At 36.5% G+C, this 18,901-nt stretch overlaps 1 protein-coding gene across 3 annotated transcripts in view; it reads left to right on the top strand.

Moving 5' to 3' along the window:
* The window catches only part of TRAPPC8 (trafficking protein particle complex subunit 8), a 92,874-nt gene extending 74,427 nt beyond the window's left edge, over positions 1-18,447 (top strand). For all 3 annotated transcript variants that reach the window (XM_081252084.1, XM_081252085.1, XM_081252083.1), the window contains 7 exons: positions 1,504-1,572; positions 1,663-1,721; positions 4,054-4,227; positions 7,469-7,570; positions 9,976-10,121; positions 16,358-16,447; positions 17,415-18,447. In XM_081252084.1, coding sequence (XP_081108210.1) covers positions 1,504-1,572; positions 1,663-1,721; positions 4,054-4,227; positions 7,469-7,570; positions 9,976-10,121; positions 16,358-16,447; positions 17,415-17,649 — 875 coding nt within the window. In that variant the 3' untranslated portion in view covers positions 17,650-18,447. The remainder of the gene's footprint in view (positions 1-1,503; positions 1,573-1,662; positions 1,722-4,053; positions 4,228-7,468; positions 7,571-9,975; positions 10,122-16,357; positions 16,448-17,414) is intronic.
* The last annotated feature ends 454 nt before the right edge of the window (positions 18,448-18,901 follow it).

Raw genomic sequence — 18,901 nt, 5'->3', positions numbered from 1 at the left:
CGTCTGTTTGCCAGACAGGATGGGGTTAAAGTAGCAGCTGATTAGGGGGCTCTGACTCACTCAGGCCGGGGGGAGAGAGGGTATGGAATGTGGGGCGAGCCTGCAGCGGCAGAGGATGGCATGACGTGCAACAGTCTGAGGCATACCATGTGTTCTCCCAGGGAAGTTGTCCCTGGATCATGGGACCCTGGCAGTGGCGAGCTGCACAGGCTTCTAGCAGGGGTGGTGTGGATAGTGACCTGTGCTTGCACACAGGCTTCTTGGTGGCTGCAGTAGCAGCCTTAGCATTTTATGCCCCTCTCAGGGGTCTGCACTGATAGCCACGGCTTGCGCCCGTCTTCGGAGCTCGTTTAGGTGGTTGATGACTTTCTTATAATTAACTATTGTAAGCATTAAATTGTGCTTTCACTACTTTACATGACGGTAAGTGAAATTACTGTGTTAATCGATTCTTTCCCATCTTTTTATTCCACATCTTTTCTATTTGTATATTTTTTTCTTTTTTAAAAAATTCAATTGTAAAATCAGTGCCTGAATACATGGTCACTGTCAAAATTTCAAACAGTACAGAAACATACAGACTAGAATTAAAAGTTTCTCTTTGTTTCCTTTACTATTGGAAAACTGGTTTTTCTGTGTGTAACCAAACTTGTGTGTTGACTGGCTTTTCTGTGTATTTGAGTACCCATATAACTTTAAATAAAAGAATATGCACACCTGCGATATATACTGTCAAATTGTTTTCCAAAATATTTCCATCATTTTATCATCCTGCTAGTTTGAAAGTGCTTAGTGCTTGTAGGAGTAGATTGAAGTTGGCAAAATATTTACTGTTTTTGGAAAGAATTGTACAGTGTATTTTAAAAGATTAAAAAAAATGTTTAAACCCTTACCTAGCCTCATAGTAATTCTTATTTTTGGAATTTATACAGAGGAATTAATTCAAAATATAAGAAGATCCATATATTCAGAGCAGTTTATTGTAAGATTATGTTTAATAGGGAAAAATCAAATGGAGCTTTAATGTGAATTAAGCTACAACTCAGATTATTTTGTGGTCATTAAAATATATAAGCTTTTAAAATGTGTCACAATAGTGGGAAAATGCATCATAGCAAAGTATGTGCATATAGTAATATTGGTATAAATCATCCATATGAAAAAAATATTGATAGGAAATGCAGAAATGATAGAGCGGTGGAATTGTGGACTCCCTGGCTCCCAAGTTCTAATTTCTCAAATTTTCTGTTTATCTATAATGTCACACATATCTGAATATATATGTGCATATGAACATGCATTTCAAGAAAATTTAATCTTATCTTTTTAAAGAGCTGAATGAGATTTGCTTTATTGAGAGGAAAGCAAAGATGCTTTTCATTAAACACATTTATAATTATGAAATATTTTCCAGTTTGACTTAAGAAGTCTGAGTAATGAATTAGGTTTTACCATGTTATAAACTGAGAAAGATATTTGAAATTTTCTCTTTTCTCTTCCTAGATGCCAGACTTGCAAATAGGGAGAAGGGAAAGTTTTGCTTCAAGGCAATACGATGTAAGGAGGAAGAAGGTAAATTCATTTTACTGTCACACTTTCTTACATGGTTATTTTATATTTCATGCCAATGATATGATTAGTTTGTTCTCTCCTGTTTTTTAGTTGCTACACAGTCCTCAGAAAAATATACCTTTGCAGATATCATCTTTGGAAATGAACAGGTATGCGAATAAGCACAATAACGTTTGATATTAAAATTCGCAGTCTGGAGTATCTTGACTGTTTTGGTAAAACTATTGCTTTAGTAATCCCCAAATTCTTTGGTGGCTGAACATGTCAGCTTTGTTGGGTTTTGCAACTTGTCTTCATGCCCCAAAGCAAACAAAAATGCTATATGGAATATAGCATTTTAATTAGTTATTTAAATTTAACTTTCTTTTAGAGTGTAAGATACTCATGAAATAAGTTTAGTCCTTGGGATTAAAGAAAAAAACAGGATTATATGAAGGAGCCTGTTTATTTGGGAACGTGGTCACAGTGGAACATACAGATGATAACCCTCTGGATTTGGGAATATCATATGGTTCTGTTACCCAAATAATAAGCTGTTTTGTAATTTTAAATGTATTATTGACTAGGGCACTGATACTCCCAATAATTATATGTTAGAACCACCTTGAGAGTGGTTTTCAAACTTTGAAATAATGTCATGTGAGTCACCTGGGGATCTTGTTAAAATGCAGATTCTCAGTCAGTGGGACTGGATGAGACCTGGGGTTCTGAATTGCTAAAGCTCTGAGGTGATCTTGAGGTTATCAGTCTGCACCCTCTGTTTTTTTTTAATTAACTTATTTTTGGCTGCGTTGGGTCTTCGTTGCTGCGCATGGGCTTTCTCTAGTTGCGGCGAGTGGGGGCTACTCTTCATTGTGGTGCGTGGGGCTTCTCATTGCAGTGGCTTCTCTTGTTGCGGAGCATGGGCTCTATGTGCGTGGGCTCTAGAGCGCAGGCTCAGTAGTTGTGGCGCGTAGGCTTAGTTGCTCCGCAGCAGGTGGGATCTTCCTGGACCAGGGCTCCAACCCATATCCCCTACATTGGCAGGCGGATTCTTAACCACTGACCCACCAGGGAAGCCCTGCACACTCTATTTTTTATCTAGAGAATTTTTATAAAAATGAAAGCTTTGCCGTCCCACCTCTAAAGCTCCGGCTCATACTTTGGGTAGAGTTTGGGAATACACATTTTCATCCAGCTCTGCAGATACTCTGAAGAGGTGATTTGGGGACCTGCTTTGAAAAATACGGACCAAATTCCCTGTCGTTTTGTGCTGTTACTAGTAGTATTTCTTTGTGTTCTTCTCCTTGATAATTCCAAACATACTTAGACTTTTGTATTGTGCTTATCATTTGCCTTCATCTGACCCACTCTTTGTACTATCTTTTGGCCATTTGAGGAAGCAGCTATTTAGAAATATCCCAGAGCACCAAAAGTCCAGTAATTCCAGAATGAGTATGACTTTTGGACACTGTCCTTCCTTGCTTCCTGAATGGTTGAATTTTAGCTTTTAGGACTTCAGTTGTTTGTTTTGTTCGTGTCTTTTTAAAAACATTCCCTAGAAACATCATCAGGACCCTTAAATTATATTAAGGTTGTAATTTTTATTGTATTTATTGTTAATAATTTTGTATAGGAGCACTGTGGATGGCATAAACAAAGACATTTTCCCTTTTGATGAATCTGAGTAAATAGAACTTACTAGGCACTACACGTTGATGAGATAACTATGTGGACAATGGTTTACCAGAAGGAGTTCATGTCTAAGGGGGAAAATATATGTATTTATTAATATTTAATAATTAACTTGAAGCTTAACAGCTATATAATATAGTTTATAATGCAGGAAATTGTTAAATGTAGAGATTTTACTATGAAATACAGTAGTCATTAATTAAGGGAAATTCTGTAGTTCTGAGTCTGTTTAAAAATCTTTTCTCTTGTTCTCTCCCTTCAAGTATAAAAGCCAGGTTAATGCCAGTGGCTTCATTCGTTGTGTTTCATTGGATATCACTTAGTCTTCCAAGTATTTGAATGGGAAATATTTGTTATTTTTAATAGTTAAAAAAATCATAATTTGCTTTTAACAATTTACTTTTAAAAAAATTGAAGTATAGTTTATTTACGATGTTGTATTGGTTTCAAGTGTACAGTAAAATGATTCAGTTATACATATATATGTTGTTTGCCAGATTCTCAACAATTCACTTTTTATTCATTTTCTTAGAGATACCCATTTGCCCTCCCTGGATACTTAGAAGGTTAAAGCCAATGTCATGGAAGTGTAGATTTATGAATTTGAGCTTCGAACTTTAAGATTCAGGGTAATTTGTGCCAAATATTTTAGGTATTCAAGTCTTAGGGTTGCCTCCTTGTATTCAACCAAATTGATAAGAAATTACTGAATAAGCCTTTTGGGTATATGTAAGTTGTAGAAATATAAATTTTGGCAGGGTATATCTAATTGAAAACACATACAGACAAACGATTTTCTTTTAACAGATAATAAGTTCAGCAAGCCCATGTGCAGACTTCTTTTATCGAAGTTTATCCTCTGAATTGAAGAAGCCACAAGCCCAGTCTTCTCTGCATACAGAAAAACAGTCAATAGAGGACACTATGAGATTAATTCAGAAGTGCAATGAGGTGGATTTGAATATTGTTGTATTGTGGAAGGTATGTGTTGTTAAATTATTTCAGCAAGCCTCACTTATACTTGATTCTTAAGGTGAAGAGTAAATGTAAGCTGCTCTTTATATTTTCTCTGCTTAAAATTTCCAATTTGAATATTGAAGTAGTTTTATAAGTTTTTCAACAGTTCCGAAATAACTTTTTTTTTTTTGCCTGAAGGGAAGAATTCATTCAAATTAGATGACTTTATTCTGTGTTACTTATTACTTGTAAGGGGTACTGAGAATATTGTAGACATGATAAGCTCCATGAAAGCAAAAATGCTGTTATTAAACTCTTTATTGTGAGCATTTTCAAACTCTGATAAAGGAAAAATAGCACTATGAGCCTCTAAGTACCCATTACTTAGGCTCCAACAGCCACTAATTTGCTGCTGTTCATTTTCACCTATTCCTTACTTTGTTTTCTTTTCTTTTTACCTTCCTTTATTTTTTAGCTGTAGTATATGTTTTTTAATGACATATTTCATCTGCTTTTATGTGTACTTCTAGCAGATGAGGACTTTCTCGTTTAATATAACCCCACCATATTACTATCTCACCCAAATTAACAGTAATTCTTTACAATTATCTAATTGTTGGTCTGTGTTGAAATTTTTCAGATTATTTGAAAATATTTTAATTTAAAAAAAAGTCAGATTCAACTAAGATTTGCACATACACATGGCAGACCAGAATGAGGTTGTTTAGGCATTGGTCTTCCCTAAAGTTAACCATAATGCAGAAGAGGTTTAATTTTTACAGTACACCCTTTTGTATCTTAAGTATGTATCTTTTTTTTCCACTGTAGAAATGATTCTACAGTGAAATTTAGGATCTTGACCAGGGATATTCACCTGAACTATGTGAAGAGGTTTGATTTTGTATTGTCTGATATAAGGCCTAACATGGAGACATGCTCATAGTAGATGATTAGAACATGTTATTTTAAATTGATTCAGATGTTCTAAAGTGTTCTTTTTACTAAACTGCACACTTTTAAGTAAACTTTCTTGAAACCAAGCTGGCTTTACATGAATTCCAATAAAACTGCTTAAGCAAATTGAACTTCTGTTGACTATAGAAGGTGAAGGTGTTTAATGTTAAAAAGATGAGTTACACGTTATTAGTTTGAAATCAAGTGTTCTTGAAGCTTAGAATCAAAAGAATCCTGTTTTCAGGCTCAGTAACATTGCCCCTTACTGTAAACCAACCATCCATTAAATGTATAGTAGACCTTTAGCATTTGTAGCTGTCACTCCACAGATTCCTGCCATGTAACAATTTGTAATATTCGTGAGACGAGATTTTGAGTTATGTGTGCTGTATTCTGTACTCATCGTTGAGCCCACAGTAACCTTGGTGGGGGCAGGGCGGCCAGGGGTTATCTTTCAAAAAATCACCCTGAATAAAAACCAGTTTCTGGTATTGCTGATCTTCATTGAAGAAGAAGAAAACTGCCCAAGATTATAATACTCCTTAGTTAGAAAATGGAAGTTTGAATAGATTACAGGATGGGATATTAAGTTTGGTAGGGGCTAGTTACTATGATAAGTTTATTATTCAACTCGTTTGAGGAAGTGACTAGTAGATTTTCTTTAGTGAAGACTCTAGATAGTGCACAAAGGACCCCCTTGAATGAAAGAAAACTTGACAAGTCATTTAAGTTGTGGAGTTGATGCATAGGGAACATAGTACTCTAAAAAAATACGATTCAGGAGAAAACTAAGACCTTGGACAACATTTTTGTAAAAAAAATTAGTTGGTAAGGGGGTATAGTATAACTTATAACCAATCTTAACCAAAAATAAACGTTTGTTTTGAAAAACTAAGACTTTGTGCCGGAAAGAGAATGCATTATAGGGTTATGCATGGCTATGGGTGACTTTTGTTTGGTCCCTGAGACCATTGGAAAAGATGTGTGACCTGTCTCAGATTGTTATCTATCAGTTGTCATCCTCTCTTGATTAAAGGTCACCCCATCAAGTATTTAACTCCTCCTGCATTTCTGGGTTGTGCATGGATGGGTGCTGAGCAGGTCCTGGGCCTGCCTCTGCCTTAGTGCAGCAGTTCTCCAAGTGTGACCCATGGATGGCAAATTGTCACTCATGATAAGTATAGAAATTGAAAATAAACATTTAGGAATGTTTATAGCATTCTGACTGAGTAATTTTGAATCTGTTGAATCTAATATTAAAAGAAATCAGGCTTATCAAAAAAAAAAGCATCTGTATTTGCATAATGTGACAGTACCAGTATATCAGAGACATTTACAGATTTTATTTTTTCCAACACAGAAGAAGTTCAAGAAGAAAAGTTACGTGCTGGAGTAAGTGTCTTAATTTAGATGAGATCAGTTCATTGTATATGAAGAAAAAAAGCCTTTTTTTTTCTTTTAAGCATATGTATCAATACTTAAATTTAAGATCTCCAAGGACATGGCATTTCCACTTCTAGGATTTATGATTGTACTCACTGATTTTGCTCCACTATATGATAAACCCTGGTGCATTTCAGAAGCAAGACTGTAAGAAAAAGCCTTGGGACTTCTCTGGTGGCTCAGTGGTTGAGAATCCACCTGCTAATGTAGGGGACATGGGTTCGAGCCATGGTCCAGGAAGATCCCACATGCCATGGAGCAACTAAGCCCGTGCGCCACAACTACTGAGCCTGCGCTCTAGAGCCCATGAGCCACAACTGCTGAAGCCTGTGAGCCACAACTACTAAAGCCCACGCGCCTAGAGCCTGTGCTCCGCAACAAGAGAAGCCACTGCGATGAGAAGCCCATGCACCGCAACGAAGAGTAGACCCCACTCGCCACAACTAGAGACAGCCTGCACGTAGCAACGAAGACCCAACGTAGCCAAAAATAAATAAATAAATTTAAAAAAAAAAGAAAAAGCCTTTTGCCTGTATATTGGCAGTCCAGTAAAGAAAAAAACTTGTGTTATGGTATAGCACTGTTCTTTTGGACTAGTTTCTTAAGCGCTCTAGAGAAAATTGGAAAAGATTTCAAGAAGTGCCTCTCACGTATCCAGGCCAACTGTTTTATATTGAGGCAGAGCAGATTTTGACAGATACTTAATTGACTGAATGAATGAATAAAAGGAGAAATGCTGACACAGTCATGAGTGTTGGTAATTGTTAGATATTAGCCATAATACCTCTGCTTTCCATCAGATATTGCATTGGTAACTTTTGAGGTTACTGCCAAGCAGGCTAACATTTTTGTGCTTTGTACTTCTTAGGCATACGTAGTGGAAGACAGTAAGCAGCTTATTTTGGAAGGTCAGCACCATGTTGTTCTTCGCACTATAGGAAAAGAAGCTTTTTCTTATCCTCAGAAACAGGTAATGACAGAGTTTGCTTTGGGGCCTTCCTGTGAACTTGTGGGGTTTTTTGTTTGGTTGTTTTTTGTGTTTTTGAAGGTGTCTGGTTTGTGTAAGCTTTTGTATTGGAATTTGAGTTGTGGCTTGGTGGCAGAAAACTGATTAAAATTAGAAATGAACATAAATTGATTTTAAAATTCACTAGCACTTCATAAGAGTATTGAGATGCATTTGTGATCTTGGGGTTTCCTAAGATATATTCTTTATTGAATCTAGAACTCACAGTTAGCTTGAGAGGAAGGGAACCATATTCTCTATATTATCTTGTTTGTTGTTGAACAGGCCCATACCATTGCAGAACTCTATGGGGCCTATCATACAGTGTAAAGGATGGCCTCTGGAGTTGTGCAGAAGCTGGTAATACTGTTTATTTTCTTACTTTTCCTAAAATACTGTTTAATCTTACCAAAAGTTTTCATAGTATGTGTAACTATTTAAACCCAAATCTGTTTCTTATTTTAAGAAAATTGTTTTTCTCAAACTGATTTGATTAGTTAAAAAAGTCCCAAGTTTTAATTGCAAATTGTCATATTTTGATAATTTTGAACATCTCAAACAAGGCAAGATTTTTCACTTAGAAAATGAAACAAATTCTATAAAATTCACTCAAATTATAGTCCCATTTTACTAAAATACTGTATAGGGCATATCCTTTTTTTCCTCTGTATTTCACCTTTGAAATACTTTATATTCTCTTTATATGATTAACTGAGTTGGGAGATGCAGCATGTTCATCATACTAAGAATAATATATTTGGAGCCCAGAGACTTTCAGATTGATGACCTAGTGCAAGTTACTCGCATAACTTGATAAACTTTTAGCTTACATATAAAACAGGGGTAATAGTACCTTTATACCTTGCCTCTCTTGTGATGGGACTGTCTGTTATCAGGTTGAATCAAACCCTTATTAAAGAACTACTGTACAAATTGTCCAGCACTCATTCCGAAAATACTTGTTGCTTTTAAGCTAGAAGAGAGAGAAGGTCTTCTAAATATTCCCTCAGTAAATTAGCTTCAGGTTTTTGGTATCCTTTTCTGGCCATTGTTCATGTGTGTTCCTCCTGGTAAGTGGTATGTAGAGATTTCATTTAATATAATTTAGAAGTCTCAACAGCTTGTTTTTCTTAGATGATTAGATTATAATAAACAATAGTACATTTTTTTAACTTTTTATTAAAGTGTAACGTAAATGCAGAATAGTGACTAGGTCACTGACTCTTCACAAATTGAAGAACACTTCAATATAAGGAGGACCCAGATCAAGAAAGAGAACATGACCCGCACCCGGAAGTTCTGCTCCTGCTCGCTTCCAGGCACAAGTCTTCCCTCCTCCAGAGTAAACCTCTAGTCACTTTTCTCTCACTCATAAGTCAAAAGCAGTTTTAATTCTTGCTTTTGCAGCTGTATAAATCAAGGGTCAGCAAACTTTTTCTGAGAAAAGCCAGATGGTAAATATTTTAGACTTCGCTGGCTCAGTCTTTGTCAGAATTACTCATCTGTGTTGTTAGGAGTCCAAAAGCAACCATAGCCAGTGTATAAACAAGTAGATGTGGCTCTGTTTCCATAAAACTTTCTTTACATAAAGAGGAAGCAGGTTGAATTTGGCCCATGGGCTGTAGTTTGCCAGTCCTTGCTGTAGATCAGAATCCAGCTAGACTAGCAGGAAATTAAAAAATCAAAATTTTCTGGACGGTGAAGGAAAATGGAGAAAAAAATTACCAAGAAAGAAATAATAATGCTAGAAGTGGGACATGATTCTCTATTTTCATTTAGACGATAATAATATTTATTGAAATCTTTACAGTGTGCCTCACTAGCTATATTGAGACTTTTACATGTATGTTAACCTTCAGTTAATATAGTTGAGGCACTATAATCTGTAAAAACTCAGGAAGCTATTTTCAAAAATGACTCTTTAAGGCAATTTTAGTTTTTCAACTATTAAAACAGATGCTATACAATTGAATATCTATAGCCTAAGTACTAAGCAATTTTATTAGATGAGAACCACAGCAACTTTTGAAATTATTACTATTGTGAACCCCTTTTTTACATATGAGGAAATTGTCTTAAAGTATTAAATAACTTATCCAGGATCACAGAGCTAATAGGTTGCTGGATTTCAAGTCTAACCCCAGCACATAATAAATAGAGAATGAATAAATGATCATAGAACCTAGTTTTTTTATCCTAGGTTGTATGTATTGCATATGATTTCAACTGTTTGTTAGTTTTTACAGCAGAAAAAGTATTATTCATGCTTTACTTTATCTCTACTGGTTTTAACTTCTTTAGTTTGTATGTGCTATACTTTATTTTAACAAGGCAGTCTTTTTATTGTCATATATTTTTTCTTTTCTCAGGAGCCACCAGAAATGGAACTATTAAAATTTTTCAGGCCAGAAAACACTACAGTTTCCTCAAGACCATCGGTAGAGCAGCTTTCCAATCTCATTAAAACAAGTCTTCACTATCCAGAATCATTTAGTCATCCTTTTCATCAAAAAAGGTTTGAGATGTATTTTTGTTAACATTTTCCTACAATATACACACCTGTGCGTGCATGCACACACAGACATACACACATTTATTAATAGCATTAACCCAGATGTTGAAGAAACAATTTAGAATACTATTGAGTCTGTAGAAATTGCCCTTAAGTAATTTACCCTTTACTATGATTACTATATGTTGCTGCTGTAATTAAAAGATGGATATTTCTTCAGCCAGTTAGTTGTCAAAAGTTTTCTTTTGATGAGCAGGTTTATCATTAAGTCAAAAAGAAGGAAAAAATACCGTCATTTTGTTTTAAGTACAGAAATTAAACCTAAGACATGACTATAGTATAGACTCATCAAACAGTTTAAATTTAGACAGCATCATTTACTTAAGATTTATTAAGTATTAAACTTTTGGGGGACTGATGTATTTATAACTTTGGTAAATAGCCTGATTATATAAACTTAAGGTTCTAAAATAAAAAGTCCTAAGTCAGATGACACTTCAAAAAGTGGCTGGTTTACAGATATAAAAGAAGATGGAGAGAAGTCTGTTAGAGCCAGTCTGTGAATTATAACTGAAGGTATAAATTTTGGTGAAGTCACCTTGGATAGAGGTAGGGATTGGGTGGGATAGAACAAAAGAGAATGGTGACCTATAGAACAGTGGTGTTTGAGAGATGAGCTAAGGGAAAAGTCCACGAAGAAGACTGGTTGGAAAGTAGCACAACCGGTGGAGTGAGAACATTTCAAGGAGGGAGAGTGGTTAACAGTTTTAAATGCTGCAGAAAAGTCGTTCATTGACTCTGACAGTAAAGAAATTGCTCATGCTTTTGAGAAGAATGTTATTATATAGTGGGGGTGGAAGCATGATACAGTAGGTTGAGGAGAAATGGGAGGGAAGTAAGTAAAGATACTCGTGTAGACCACCCTTTCAAGAAGCTGGGCTATGAACGGGGATCAGGGAATAGCCATGCAATATTATTGTTTTACTAGGTAAGATATGGATGTATTTATGGTCTTGAAGGAAATGATGGGATACAGGAAAGGCAACAGAATCCTTAATAGATGGAAAGATACACCAAAGAGTGGCAGGATTAGCTTTGGACTGAAGAACGGACCTCCTTACTATGGAAACGGGGAAAGATGAAAGTAGGGAGAAATTTTAACAAGTTTACACATTATTGGAATGCCTCCATTTTTTGGGAGTTTATAGAAGCACAGTTAAGTACTCAAAGTAATCTAGGAAATAAGAGAATAAAGGGTAGAGAATTTTTAAAAGTGAAATTTGAGGACAGCTAATGAGAGGAATGAGGAGCTGGCCAAGGGCACACAGAAGGAGTGCTGGGCAAAATTAAGATGTTGACTTAGCATCGGAAATATTTAAAAAGTAGCTTAAATGGTGCTAACCATTTTAAAACCCTTTTATCGTGAGATATAACACAAAGAAAAGTGCTCAAAAATGAAAACGTGTGGCCATAGTGATTATTTTTCACAAAACTAATACCCAAATAATCACGTCTAGGGAAGAAATTAGAATATTGCTAGCAATCTCAGAAGCCCCCTGTGTACTCCCTTCCAGTCACTCCCCCTTCCATCCCCAGTATTAGCAGTCATTTCTTTGCTCCTCTTTATAATTTTCCAACCGAGTGTTACATATCTGTATTTTGATTATCATGGTTTTTTAAAATATATATAATTTATTTATTTATTTATTGGCTGCGTTGAGTCTTCGTTGCTCTGCGCAGGCTTTCTCTAGTTGCAACGAGCGAGGGCTACTCTCTGTTGCGGTGCGCGGGCTTCTCATTGTGGTGGCTTCTCTTGTTGTGGAGCACGGGCTCTAGGCCCGTGGGCTTCAGTAGTTGTGGGTCACGGGCTCTAGAGTGCAGGCTTGGTAGTTGTGGCACATGGGCTTAGTTGCTCCGTGGCGTGTGGGATCTTCCTGGACCAGGGCTCGAACCCGTGTCCCCTGCATTGGCAGGCAGATTCTCAACAACTGCACCACCAGGGAAGTCCTGTGGGTTTTTTTGAACTTTATTTATGAATGGGATTATACAGAGTATATTCTTGTTACATCCAGTTTCTTTCACTTAATATTGTTATTCGTCAGCCATTGACGAAGCTGTGGAATTTTCATTGCCAAATGAATGTTTGAACATATTAGAATTAGTTTATCTACTCTATTGTTGATGGACTTTTGGATTATTTTCATATTTCAACTTTCTGCTCTAGAATATTCTTGTATATATCTCCTGGTGCATGTGTGTTTGCTCCCCTCTTTTTTTTCCACATTTATCTAGGAATTTTTTCAAAGTAGTTTTACTAATTCGTATATCGCACTAGTAGTGTGTGGGAGTTCCCTCTGCTCATAACCTTCACCAACACTTTCTGTTGTCACACTTTTAAAGATTTTAGCCATTTAAGTTATTTTTAAATACTTTTGGTCTTAAATCTTTGTCTAGGTCTTAATTGCTCAGTACTCATTCTGTATGCCTTTGACTGACAGAGGCACACTGGGGTCACCTGGGGAAGTTTAAGAAATACACATGCTTTGGTCCTCCTCCCAGAGATTCTGATTCGATTGGCTGAAGGTTGGGGGCTGGACATCTAGATTACCTAAAGTTCTCCAGGTGATTCTAATGTACAGCCAAAGCTGAGAAAAAATTTCATGTTTTATCCCTAGTGAACCTGTCTTCCCACTCTTCCATAGACAGTTTTGATTCCATAATGTTTCATTTTAACCCACTGTTCTACTTTGTCCCTGTTTATCAAACCTGTCCTGCTTCACGTACTTCCTGAATATCTTAGATGCCATGGTGCTGCTTAGTGGTTGAAACCCTGGCTATGCCTTAGAGGCTGGGATATGTAGGACTTCTCCATGTGCTTCTATTAAGGTAAAAAGCATCATAGACTCTAGGCAGTTCAGGGAAGTATGTGAAACAGGACAGGTTTGATCAAACTAAAAGGAGAGCAGTGGGCTAAAATAAAGCATCATAGAATTAAAACTGTGCATGGAAGTATGTGAAAACAAGGCAGATTTGAGAAGGATAAGATATGGCAGTTTCTTCCAACTTTGGCTGCACATTAGAATCACCTGAAGAATTTTTGAAAATCCTGATACTTAGGCCAGTTCAATCACAATCTCTGGGAGTAGGACCTATGTGTCTATATATTTAAAATAAATCCTCAGATGATACCAGAGTGAATCTGTATCAGTTACTGTTGCTAAATAATGCCTCGTAAGAACCCACTCCAGAATTCAGTAGTTTACAAGACATTTATTCCCACGCTCATGGGTCTGCGGGCCAATGACAATTTGGCTGAAACTCTGCTTCAGACTGTGGGTTGGTTGGGTTCATGTTTGTGCCACATACATTTGGGGTCAATCCAAATGGGCAGCTGCTAGCTGGGTTATATTCTTCTCATGGCATATCTCTGGAGTACAAAAGTGAGCCACATTGCAGTAGCACATTTAAGGCTTCTGTTTGCTTCAGAGTCATTAATATTCCATTGCCAAATAGCCTCTCCTTCACAATCAACAAGGATGATCCACTGTTGCACAGTGGGAGGTGAGGGGAATGAATAACTGCTAAACAATAATTACCATTATCACAGTAACCAGGATTGAGAATCAGTGAAGTAGAGGGTCAAGTGATTGGTCATCCTTGTGAAACTAAAGATCAGAAGTATAATTGAGTGAGAGAGCTGGAGATAGTGGTCAGAGAGTGGAGAATCTCAGTAGTATTTCAGAGGCAGTTATTTTAGGTGACTGAAATAGATTCACAGTATGGTCATGGAAGTTAGATTGCTGAGTTTTGAATAGTATTGGTGGTTATGGAGGTGACAGATCAAGGGTTTGAGAAGGAGTTGAATGAGTTGTCTACCTTGACTGTGAAGTTCTCCAAAAAGACGACAAAATTCAGGATTGAAAAGAAGAAAGCAAACTCATCCAGAAGCTTTTAATAAATGAAGCCAATAAGATGATATGGAAGAAAAATCTTGAGCAATGTTTCCTGTCTAGATGGTAGGCCTCTGCTTGACAGATGTAGTAGATGAATTTGGGCTGGGGGGAAGGGAGTGAAGCAGATATTTCAAAAGACTCATCCCGTTCCCCTCCCCCAAAGAATCTCTGGTGTACTGAGTTACTGTCACTGGTTTTAGTTTGTCAGTAAAGGGACAGAAAAAAAGAATAAAAACCTTGGAGTAGTTTATGACCAAAAAAATGAGGTGTTTTTATAGGAGAGGTAGGAGGAAGAACTCAAGAAATGGTATTAACTATGTTAATGAGACATTCTGGCTAGAGATATGGAAGATGTTGGAAGAAGAACAGCATGTGTTATTGAGAGGCCTGCAGAGGAAGCCGTGTACTCAGCCAAATTTCAGTTAAAGTAAGATGCAGACATATAAAGAGAGGAGATTGAGGCTCTAGAGGAGTGTTGTTAATGTGATATAGAAATGTGGGAGGGATGGGACACGGAAGAGGTTTGATCATGGCAGTGGGACACAGGGCAGCAGAGGAATGAGAATATGAGAAACAGCAGGTGACCAGAGATAACAAAGATATGAATCAAATAAATTGACAGGAATTTGTGAAGAATAGTAGAAAATGGGGAATGGGGGCTAGTGAGGCAGTAGCCCCCATTCCCACTTACTAACACTTAGTTTGATGCCTAAGGTTTGCTGGGGAGATGGGGGCGCTATTCACTGAAGCAGTGAATGGAGGAAGAAGAGGAATGAAGGTAATGATTTGGGGGCTAAGAAACATCCAGATGTTCTGATTTCTTCTTTTACTAGAAGCATTTAGATAAAGCATGGAGAATTTGAGGCCCAAATGGTAACAGAGTAGCAAAGTTTCTGAGGTTTTGCTTTGGGTTACAAAGTATGCGATTGGAATTTAACTTAATGAGGTGCTCTAGACTGGAAACCTATTCGGTAGTCTTTGCTGTCCTCTTCCTTGTTAGAAGTTTGTGGAGGAGGTAAGGGCATAGCACCGGTACAATCTAAGAATAAGTCTTTGAAATTATCTTAGTTTTTGTTTAGGGAAATCTGTTATTTGCAGTATGGTTCAGAAAGTATTTCTTAATAAGAGGATATAAAATTTCTGAAAGCATAAAATATATTATCTGAGCAGAATTTTAAAGTTAATTTTGTGGGAGCTTATAGGATTACTTTTTTCTTTTTTACTGTCCCTTTGTTCTTTGTGTTAATAGAGTAAACTATTTTCAATAATCGTATGTAACCATTTGTGCATAGATATGTTAATTTATTATGTTCTTGATTTTATTTTTATTTTTTTATTTCTTTCTTTTTGGCTGTGTTGGGTCTTCGTTTCTGTACGAGGGCTTTCTATAGTTGCGGCAAGCGGGGACCACTCTTCATCGCAGTGCGCGGGCCTCTCACTATTGCGGCCTCTCTTGTTGCGGAGCACAGGCACCAGACGCGCAGACTCAGTAGTTGTGGCTCACGGGCCCAGTTGCTCCACGGCATGTGGGATCTTCCCAGACCAGGGCTCGAACCCATGTCCCCTGCATTGGCAGGCAGATTCTCAACCACTGCGCTACCAGGGAAGCCCATGTTCTTGATTTTAAATCTGCACCAGTCTGTTCATTAGGTCCTCTTCTATCACTGCATGTCCTTTCTCCTATGCTTTAGTGATTTACTAATTATAAAGTGAGATCAGAAATTAGGTTAACTGAGCAAATGTGTCTACTTGAAAGGGCTCTCCTCATAGCTTGCTGTACAGAAATAATTCTCATATTCTCCCGAACGTGATGGCTTTTATGCAAATTTGATAGAAGAGCAAATGTCAGTTCTCAAAATTAAGTAATTTTCACGAAGCATAGAGAAAAGGATTAGTTGTTGGCATTTTCATGATTTTTTTTTCTCCATTGATCTTTCTTAGTTGCGATTTTTCTGTTTTGCATTTTGGGAAATAACCACCTAGATACATTTTGGTTATTTTTTAAGATTAGCTTTAATAAATATAAATAAAATGGTTCTGTGGATGTATATATTCTGGTATTTAGTATTCAGGCATTGTATTAATATGTTTTACTTCTTGCTTATGCAAATAATTTGGCTTGAGTGATTTTAGAATTCAGTTTTTTTCCTTACTTGAATCTGATTGTTTTTGAGGAGCTTATGCTATTAGGTACTCTTAAGTTTTATTTTCAAGAAAGTGTGTTTTTGTTGTTGTTGTTGTTTTTTAATATTCCGCTAACCTTTTTTATTTATTTTTTTTCCACAGCCTTTGTTTAGTACCAGTGACCCTTTTACTTTCCAATTGTTCAAAGGCCGACGTCGATGTAATAGTTGATCTTAGGCATAAAACAACAAGGTAAAGATTTATAAAGGGCAAGTTTATTTTGCAGTTAAAGATTGATTTGAAAGCAATTTAATATTTTGAAATTATGCAAATAATTACCTAACATAGATAGAGAAAGTTTACTCAGGCATGCCTTTATTTTTTTGTTTGGTATTAAGAAGTGTTAGAGAAGACTTAATGAAGATTGTCTTAGAATTTCAATAGTGGCAAATGGAAAGCAATTTCCAAAAGCAGCAAATTATTTTGACCAGAGACAACAATTTTTATAAAAGTTTGTTGGTGATAAAGAACTCTAAAATTGAAAATCAGTAAGTTCAGGATAGAAGTTTTTTTTTGTCTTGTTTTCTGATTTATAAAATAATGCTTAACAGCAACAACAACAAAAATGCTGGTCCATACTGGCACTCCAAGAGCTAGATGCTTTTCAGAATTCAGAAATTTGGGGGTTTTTAGAAAAGCAGCATGAAGCGTATACTGATTATTATTGTATAACACTCCAAACAGGATCTGGGTTAGCTCTGTGAAATCCAAACATTTTGTGTATGATTATGTGTATCATAAATTAATTTGCTAATGCCTTATTGGTAGACCCTTGGTTGCTTTCCATTTTTCAGTATTATAAACAATTTCAATATTATAAGCATTCTTATATGCACGTTTATTTTTATGTATGGATAACCAAGTGGTTAAAAGCTCAGGTTTGAAATCAGGTTCCATTATTTACTAGCTGCTGTTGCGAGTGTTAAGTGAGATAATTCATTCTTAGCATTGTGCTTGGAACATAGTAAGTGTTAATAAATTTTAGCTATTATAGAAATTGTAATATTAGCTATTGCCGTTATTGTTATTAATACAGTTGGTGTCATAAAATAATTTCTAGAAATAGAATTGCTAGATGAAAGGGATGTGTTATTGGGACTTTGGGAAAAAATTTATGAAGAAAAACATTCTCCAACTTACTTCTTGCCTCCTCCCTTAGCCCAGAAGCATTGGAAATCCATGGATCATTTACATGGCTTGGACAAACACAATATAAACTTCATCTTAAAAGCCAGGAGCTTCACAGTTTGCAGCTGAAAGCATGCTTTGTCCATACAGGTGTTTATAACCTTGGAACTCCTAGGGTATTTGCCAAGTTATCGGACCAAGTTACAGTGTTTGAAACAAGTCAGCAGAGCTCCATGCCTGCCCTGATCATCATCAATAATGTGTGACAACTTACAAATTTGTACTGAAATCCACAGGAATCAGTTTTATTTTACTGAGTGGTTTTTACAGCAGTATTTGAAATACCTAACTTGTTCGGGAGGTTGGTGTTAGATCACTGTAAAATACTTTTGATTTGTCAATTTGTTGATGATGCAAAGCACGTTGGACTGAGAGTACTTAAATTCTTTTTTTGTATTTCTTTAATCCCTGGTAATAATTTACATGCTCATAATACAGAATTTCAGCATATCCATGCACCTTATTAAGCCCCACTTAAAACCAGTGTCTAAGTCTGCTGTTACAACTTATCAATGGTATATGAACATTAGGAGATGATTTTGAGGAAGAAAAGGCCTTGTTGGCAATATTCCTGTTAAGCCATTAGTCTATAAATTCCAGCTTTACTGTGAAGTTCTATAGAGTGTTAAATACAGATTTTCCTGTCTTGCTTCACACAGTTCTCTAAAATCAGTTTTGAACGTTGGTTATAGGGTCTTCATACTTCAGTATCTGGTTGTTCCTATGGCTTATACATAACTTTGTAAAAAGAAAAACTTTTTTTTCTGATGCTTTGATTATAGTTTTGGAAAGAGTTTGACTCCCCCCCCCCCATTCATCTCAGCATACAGTGCACTATTTCACAATATGAGATTTTTGTCATTTAAATTATCATATTCTTTATTATGTAACTTTAACAATTGAGATGATCTGTTTAAAATATAAATTACTCAAGTTAATTAAAAATAAGCTTTTCAAAAATGTATTATATTTATAACAAATGTACTGTAAATAGAATAAAGACATGCTATTCACTGTATAGATTTATTAGATCCCTTTTAAAAACTTAACATATTATTGAAAATGAATGTCAGCCGAGACTTCCCTGGTGGTCCAGTGGCTGGGCCTCCGTGCTCCCAGCGCAGGGGGCCTGGGTTCGATCCCAGGTCAGGAACTGAATCTCACGTGCGACGACTAGGAGTTCACCTGCCGCAACTAAAGTTCCCGCATGCCGCAACTAGAAGGTCCCGCATGCCGCAGCTGGGGATCCCACACACTGCAGCTAAGGATCCCACACGTCACAACTAGGACCCAGTGCAGTCGAATAAATAGATGGGTAGATGGATATTTAAAGAAAAGAAAGAATGCCAACCATATTATAGCAGGTGCCAGATCAATTTCCTGAGAAAGCATTATCTTTGTGTCTAAAACTGAAGGACAGTCTTTGTTCCTGTAGTCCTTGGTGGCCGTGTACATGAA

The sequence above is a fragment of the Mesoplodon bidens genome (genome assembly GCF_964165515.1).
Source record: "Mesoplodon bidens genome assembly, chromosome: 13".
Taxonomy (NCBI): Eukaryota; Metazoa; Chordata; class Mammalia; order Artiodactyla; family Ziphiidae; genus Mesoplodon; species Mesoplodon bidens.
Note: the sequence above shows the minus strand (reverse complement) of the source record. Positions and strands in the feature narration are given on the sequence as shown.